Below are 8,243 nucleotides of genomic sequence, written 5' to 3'. Positions count from 1 at the left end.
TATTTATGTAATACACGTATTTCTTCGAAAGCAATTGCAACAAGTTTTTTTTAAAAAAAAATTCATTGAAAATATAGCTTATTTGTTTTTATAAAATGAGTTCCTTGCGATATCGCACGGGTTCTTTACCTAGTTTATAAAATAGAAGAAATGTATATATTTGTAAAACAACGTGTTTGCACTCTTCTATTAATAAGTTCATAAATAATCACTGATGCACTTTTCTACCAACTCGACCTGCAACAATCTGAATAGAGGATTGCATTGACTAGCTTTGCGTAAATTTACATATATGTCTCGAAAACATTAAGCTTTACAACCCCCCTAAAATCTCATTGAAGAGGAAAGATGTGGTAACAAAATAGAAAAGGCTACAAGTTATAGCTATAAACTTATTACTCACTGTATTTATGTATTTACTACTTTTCAAAACATATTTTATACATAAATGAAAAAAAAACCAGAAAAGGCCAGGTACAAGTTAAGTCTATTCAGTTTTCAGTTCAATTAAAAACCATTATATCTAATGATGGGAATTACTAAATCCATGTTCAAATCTATATTGTTTGATTAGTACGATATTATCCACTTTGGACTTTAGGCAAAGCCCGTATGGTTTTACTTTTGGTTTTCTTCCTAAAATGTCTCGTATTAATTAGAGTTGAACATCTCTTTATATATTAGACTTTCATTTGTTTAATTTTGAATATGGAACTTTGTTTGATATTCCACATTCTCCCCCTTAAACTAAGGACCACACTCATCTCGTATGTTTCATTCCTTTGAGAATGTGCCTCCCAAAACATCTCGGTCCTTTGAGAATGCATGTCATTACAGGTTCCATGATCTTCTGACTAATTTCTGCCAAACCTCCATTTTCTTACTTGAAGGGTATTGTAGTCTTCTTGCAGATCTTCGTAAACCTAGCTCTGATACCATTGTTGGGATTTATTAAATCCATGTCCAACTCTTATATTGTTTGATTAGTACGATATTGTCCACTTTGGATTTTAGGCAAACCCGCATGGTTTTACTTTTGGTTTACTTTCCAAAAGGCCTCGTACTAATTAGAGTTAGACATCTCTTTATATATTAGATTTTCCTTTGTCTAATTTCTAATGTGGAACTTTGTTTGATATTTCATATCTAATATATTTAAATTTATAAATTATCACAAGACATTTTGAAGCAAAAGTGTAAGTTAAAATCAACATGAAAAACAATATTTACTTTAAAATGTGACAAAAGAGAGACAAAATACTAAAAACAGTATAAATAACCAGGATAACAAAACATTAAAAGATCGGGAAATTGTGACAACTAAAGAAGAAATAAGAGCTCTCGGCTCAGGAGTCTACTTTACTTGGAAGGACAGAACCAAAGCTCTAATATACTACCTTAGCTTTCATACTTGGCAAGCAGTCTCGTAGAAGAATACTTCCTCAAGCTTTTGAGTTTGGAGAGTTGAAGCAAAGATTATTTGGGTGAACCAAAGCTGTAGAAAAAATAGAGAAGCAAAGAGAGTCACGATCAAAAACCTAACATAGTTTTCAAGCTCACAAACATTAGTTGACCATAGAGTAGAACATGAAAAGAACAAATAAACTTTACTGGACTTGCTTATACTCTTCAGGATTAAAAGGTTTGTTGTCAAAATCTTCTCTGTCTTGTGTATAACATGGGATTTTAAAAACAGAACCAAAACAGAGAAGATTTTGATAACAGACCTTTTGATAGAACACCAAAGGAACAAATCAATCGACGTGTGCCTTAGCTCAACCTCAGATTCTTCAGAGCACAAAACCTTTTTCTCGGATCCAACGAAAAGCTCGAGACGAAATCAAATCTAACAATCAAAGGGCTCCCTTCAGGTTTGAGAGACTCCAAAATCGAATCTTTGGCTTCCAAAATTGTCGACTTAGGGTATGACTGGTTTTCCCGCTACCACCCGCAAACGCAGCTTTTGCGGTTGGTAGCGGTTGTTGGCGTTTTGCAACAATCGGTCAAACCGCTCCAAACCGTTTCAAATCGCTCCAAATCGCTCTGAACCTCATAAATTCAAAAGCTGGTTCCAGCTAGCGTTTGCGGTTGCGGGCGGTTGCGGGAGGATAAAAAAAATTTCTTTTTTTTCCAAAACAATATAAATACAAAAATAAAAATATTCAATAAAAAATTAAATTGAAATTATAAAAATACTAAAATATATCTATTATATTTTAATTAATATTATAAAACTTTAAAATAAAAATATTTTCTATATTTTTAAAAAAATTAAACTATAACTTTCTAAATATAAATTTTATATTTATTATAATATTAATATTTTTGATATTTTTATAATTGTATAAAATGTAAATATTGTTAATTTATTATTTAAACGCTGCTGCATTTGGTAGTTAACCAGTCATAAGTATCCCGCAAACGCAATAATTTCTAACCGCAGAACCAGTCGTACAAATCTCTTAAAACCGCTAGAAACCGCAACCACCCGCATCCGCAAACTCCCGCAACCGCTGCGGTTGAACCAATCAGGCCCTTAGGATATTGATTTATGAACAAGAGGGAATCGAAAGTTCAGTACTTTTCTGGAAAGTTTCGTCTCTGATCTCTCGCTTCCTTGTTCTCTCTCTGTTCTCATAGGCATGGTCAATTTTTTATTTGATTTTGGGTATTTCCAAATAACAGGTACAATGGTGGGATTTGTGTAACGATAGTTTTGACTGAAAATAACAAAAAGAATAGTTTCAAATCCATTTCATAAAGTTTTTCTTTGAAAATTGTTTATCATTGAATAACAGTATATTTGATTTACTTTTGGTAAATTGTTAATTGAATAACAGTGGATTACAAGTGATTTTAAGCTACTTTAGATAAATGTCATATTCAATAACACAGGATTTGAAAAAAAAAATAGAAATCATTAGTTGAATAACAGGAAATTTTAAAGAAATACCAAAACACTTTAAAATCCTCAATTCAATACACCCCCCTTAGTTTAGTTTTATTTTTTGTTGAAAAAAAAAAGAAATAAGACACACAAAACCGATACAACTATAGGTTTCAATCAGGTAATAAACAATACATTTTTAATAACTTCTTGCTTTCATTAAGATGAACAATACATTTACTATATTACATTCAAGAAAAGGCACTTATCAAAAACCTAAAGTACGGATCTGGTTTAAGGAGGATGTGCGGTTTAATTCGCGAAATATAGAGTTAAACATGCATTTAATAAATTCTAACAAAACCCACGTGTTTCTTATTATTAAATTGGTTAAAACCACCATGGGGGAGTTGGTTAGACAGATGGAGAAATAAAGAAGGTGGGTGAAGGGATGGGATTATATTGAATATAGAAAACAAACCCACGTGGGTGAAAACCCTACTGAAGGAATAGTATAAAAAATGACCGAACTTAGGTTAAATTCACCTCAACTTTTAAGACCAAATCAAATTTTCACATAGTTTATTAATAAAAAAAAACATTAAATTAAATAAAAATAGGTACAAAAAATAAAAAAGCTAATTTTAACGACGCTAACGTTTCCACTTAAACCCTAAACCCTAAATCTTAAATTCTAAACTCTATACCCTAAATTCTAAACCCAAATTCAAACTCCTAAACCCAAACCCTATACTCTAAACCTTAATCATAGACCCTAAATCCAAATTATATACCCTAAACCAAAAACTAGACTGTAAACCTAAACTCTATATCCTAAACCCAAGTTCTAGACCCTAAACCCAAACCGTAAACCTTAAACCCAAATTATATACCCTAAACTCAAAACTTTAACAGAGACATTTTTCTAAGAGAGAGGTGAGAGAAGCGATATTTTTCTCTCTCTGTTCTCTCTCCCCCAAGCCCTTTTCTTCTCGCCGATTCTTTTTTCTCCCTCATCTGGTGGCCGGCGGTGGGTGTTTTTCCGTCGGTCCGCCACCCCTAACTTCTCCCCTTATCCAATTCCTCTCCCTGTTGTGCTAAGGGCTCTTCCCTTCCTCCTTGCTTCTCTTGCTCTGGTTCTCGCCGGATTGTGGCCAGATCCGGTGACAAAAACGATGTTTGGGTGTGTCTCCAACGTCTCTGGAGAGAGGGCGAGGTCGTGATAGTCCGTATGCTTGCAGGAGGCGCCGTCGATTTGGTAGATTTAGGGTTTGTCTTACGGTGGTTCTGGGTCAGATTCGCCACGGGGGCGTGTCGGAATGAAGTGCGTCGCTGCCTCTTCTCCTCCGGCCTTCCGCCTCCTCTGCTTTCCCCTGTCTCCTCCTTCGGCCGCAAATTTAGAGCTTCCCGTCTTATTCCCATGGTCTGAGATGAAACGGCGAGACTGAGGAGCTCGTTGGGAACCTCTTCCTTAGCTCAAGTGACAACAACCATGGGTTCTATGGTGATATGTTCGACTCTCCCTTCCTGCTACCGACGTCATCTACTAGGGTTTGAGGACAACCGCGGTGGAGACTCACTTGCTCTTAGGTGGAGTTCTCTATCACCTTGTGGATACATGCTTTCAAGGAGAGTTATGCCTCCTTTTTGTGCTTCATGCCCTCGTTCAAAGCTCCGACAAGATTGACTTTGTGCTCTTTCATGGTTTCTGCTGCATCTTGTGTGTCGCCTGGGCGGTTTTTGGAGCCAATTATACCGCCTACGCTTGACCGTAACTCGTGCTTCCTTGTGCGCAGTGTTGGTATGGCGGAGCTTTTGTCTCCGAGTCGAGATAGTTAGGTTGGTTGGTCGAGGTCCTCCTCCAGCGGAGCTCCGGGGCGTAAGCCTGGCGCTTCCGTCGATGCCTGCTCGGAGCCACTTCGGTGAGTTCTCGACTGATTTTCCAGGTTATTCTCTTGCTTCCGCAAGAAGCGCTTTGAAGAGGGGTTTACATTGTTGTTTTACTTGATCTTACTACCTATTAATCTCAAGTCCTCTTTGTTTGAGGCTTGGAATTAATCTTTATGTATCCTAGTGGTTTTTTAATTTTTTTGCGGTCACTAGGATCAGATGAGCTCTCTGCAGATTGTGGTTCAATTAAGTTTGTAACCAAACTTTCATTTCATTAATGATATTTACCATTTAGCAAAAAAAAAAAACTCAAAACTTTAACCATAAGTCCAAACGGTAAATCTTAAACCCAAACCGTAAATCCTAAACCCAAAACCTATACCCTAAACCCAAATCCTAGACCTAAAACTCAAACGGTAAACCCTAAACCCAAACCCCAAACTTAGATGGTATATGGTTTGGGTTAAGGTTTACGGTTTAAGTTTAGGGTCTAAGACTTGGGTTTAGGGTATAGGGTTTAGGTTTATAGTCTATTTTTGGAGTTTAAGATATTTAATTTGGGTTTAGAGTCTAGGATTAGGGTTTAGGGTTTGGGTTTAGGATCTAGGATTAGGATTTAGAGTATAGGGTTTGGGTTTTGGGTCTAGGATTAGGGTTTAGGGTATAGGGTTTGGGTTTTGGATCTAGGATTAGGGTTTAGTGTATAGGATTTGAGTTTAGGGGTTTGGATTTGGGTTTAGAATTTAGGATATAAGGTTTAGAATTTAAAATTTAGAATTTAGGGTTTTGCTAGAAGCGTTAGCGTCGTTAAAATTAGCATTTTATTTTTTGTAGCTATTTATTGTTTAATTTAATATTTTTTAATTAATAAACTATGTGGAAATTTGATTGGTTTTGAAGGGTGAGGTGAATTTAAAGATTCATTTTAGGGGGTGAACCTAAGTTCTGTCCTATAAAAAAGTATTCACACACATTTTGTAATGTATTGTATTCAAATCCATCAACCAAAACTATGAAAATTAACACCCGCAATGCCACCATGGTCCGCCCCGCTGCTGAGACCCCATCCACTTACCTATGGAACTCAAACGTCGACCTAATCATTGCCAGGTACCACAGCTCCAGCGTCTACTTCTACAGACCCAACGGTGCCTCCAATTTCTTTGACCCCCATGTCTTGAAGGAAGCCCTCGCCAAGGCCCTGGTCCCTTTCTACCCCTTTGCTGGCAGCTTGAGGAGGGACGAAAATGGTCGTATCGAGATCGACTGCAACGCCGCTGGTGCTCTCTTCATCGTCGCCGATACTCCCTCCGTCATCGATGATTTAGGAGACTTTGCTCCCTCCGTCAATCTCAGCAAGCTTGTTCCCCATGTTGATTACTCCCCTGGCATTCATACCTTCCCGCTTCTTGTTTTACAGGTCAGCTTCCCTTTTATATGTCTTCTTTTTTCTTTTTTCTTTTTTTGTGCTATGTGAGTTTTAGTAATGTCGATTTACTTCCCTTTTAATCGCGAACAAACAACTGTTGGCTCCTTTTGTGTAGCTTCACTCTCCATCTTCATTTTCTTGTAGGTGACCTTTTTTAAATGTGGTGGAGTTTCCCTTGGTGTTGGCATTCAACACCATGTCAGTGATGGTTTATCTAGTATCCATTTCATCAATTCCTGGTCTGATATGGCTCGCGGTCTTGACCTTACCCTTCCTCCTTTCATCGATCGTACCCTCCTCCGCGCTAGAGAACCACCTCACCCCACTTTCCATCATGTTGAATACCAACCTTCTCCCTCCATGAAGATCCCTCTCCATCCTGACAATACCACCGTCTCCATATTCAAATTATCCCGCGACCTTCTTGTTGCTCTCAAGGCTAAAGCCAAGGAGGATGGCAACACAGTAAGCTACAGCTCGTACGAGACGTTGGCAGCTCATGTGTGGAGATCAGTCACGAAGGCTCGCGCGTTTCCAGACGATCAAGTGACCAAACTGTACATTGCGACTGATGGACGGTCAAGACTGCGCCCGCAGCTGCCCCCTGGTTACCTTGGCAACGTCGTATTTACTGCCACACCATTGGCCGCTGCAGGGGATCTTCTGTCAAAGCCAACATCGTATGTTGCTGGGCTGATTCATGATGTTTTGGCTCGCATGGACGATGAGTATCTGAGGTCCGCTCTCGACTACCTGGAGATGCAACCTGATCTGTCAGCCCTAATCCGTGGCGCACAGACCTACAATTGTCCAAATTTGGGAATCACAAGCTGGGTCAGATTACCCATTTACGATGCAGACTTTGGTTGGGGACGTCCCGTATTTATGGGACCTAGTGTAATTGCATTCGAGGGTTTGTCGTTTGTGCTACCAAGTCCCACGAATGATGGCAGCTTATCCTTGTTCATTGCTCTCCGAACTGAACACATGAAATTGTTTGAGAAGTATTTGTACGAGATATGACAAGCGGCAGAACAAGATTCCTCCTTTTCCCCCAGTATGGAAACTCCTCCTGCTGAGATAAGTATCACGTTTTTTTAAGACTACAATAAGTTACGTCCACATAAGTTGTACTTATGGTGGTTTTTAACATTTGGATCGGTCATGTATAACCTTTTGCTTTGTGTTTATTATATGTGCATGTGACATGTTAGTGTTACACTTATTTTGGTATTTGTGTCAGATAAACTAAAATAATGAGAAGGAAACATAAGCGTTGGAGGCGGGTTCAAACCTAGCATAAAATACATTAGAAGACTTCCCAAAAAGTCTGCCAAGAGTCTTCCGAGGTTTTTGAGTCTGCCAAGAGTCTTCTGACAGTTTCTGAGAGTCTTTCAAGAGTTTTCTGAGAAATTTTCCAAAGTCGAACTCATATCTGAAAATTCTGCATATACAAACTTTGGAAAACTTCCTGAAGACTTCGTGGAACGTCTTCTAGCATAAAATGCATTAGAAGACTTCTCAAGAAGTCCTCTGAGAATCTTCCAAGAGTCTTTTAAGAAGTCTTCCAAAGTCTGATTTAGATCAGAAAATTTTATATATTCAAAAGCATTCAAATAGCTTCAAAACAGACAAAACTTCAAAAACACTTTTTTATGCTTAATAATAAACAAAAAAAATTATCACATTGGTTGAATTTATAACTTTTTAGAATCCAATATATAAAACACAAAAAAATACATATCCAAAATTTGTACTACTTTGGGCAGAAGACTACCTGAAGACTTCGTGGGAAGTCTTCTAGTATAAAATGCATTAGAAAACTTGTCTAGAAGTCTTCCGAGAGTCTTCGGAGAAGTCTTTCAAAGCCGTCTCTGATCTGGAAAACTTGCAAATTCAAAAACATTCAAATGACTTCAAAACAGATAAAAACTTCAAAAATATAATTTTATGCTTAAATAATAAACAAAACAATCACAATAGGTTGAATCTATAGCTTTTTAGAATATAATATATAAAACACAAAATAATACATAT

The 8,243-nt window shown here is 37.5% G+C and overlaps 1 protein-coding gene across 1 annotated transcript; it reads left to right on the top strand.

Annotated features, from left to right (window-relative positions):
- The first annotated feature begins 5,715 nt into the window (after positions 1-5,715).
- Positions 5,716-7,825, top strand: LOC103870149 (shikimate O-hydroxycinnamoyltransferase). The gene is made up of 2 exons (XM_009148261.3): positions 5,716-6,197; positions 6,351-7,825. The coding sequence occupies exons 1-2, from the start codon at positions 5,790-5,792 to the stop codon at positions 7,227-7,229; spliced, it is 1,287 nt and encodes a 428-aa protein (XP_009146509.1). The 5' UTR covers positions 5,716-5,789; the 3' UTR covers positions 7,230-7,825.
- The last annotated feature ends 418 nt before the right edge of the window (positions 7,826-8,243 follow it).

This window comes from Brassica rapa, chromosome A01 (genome assembly GCF_000309985.2).
Source record: "Brassica rapa cultivar Chiifu-401-42 chromosome A01, CAAS_Brap_v3.01, whole genome shotgun sequence".
Lineage (NCBI taxonomy): Eukaryota > Viridiplantae > Streptophyta > Magnoliopsida > Brassicales > Brassicaceae > Brassica > Brassica rapa.
Note: the sequence above shows the minus strand (reverse complement) of the source record. Positions and strands in the feature narration are given on the sequence as shown.

What these genes read in the sequence shown, in the direction of transcription:
- LOC103870149 (XM_009148261.3), top strand. Translation starts at nt 5,790, where the DNA reads ATGAAAATTAACACCCGCAATGCCACCATGGTCCGCCCCGCTGCTGAG. An exon ending in TCCCGCTTCTTGTTTTACAG is followed by an intron (nt 6,198 to 6,350) that starts GTCAGCTTCCCT and finishes ATTTTCTTGTAG; the next exon opens with GTGACCTTTTTTAAATGTGG.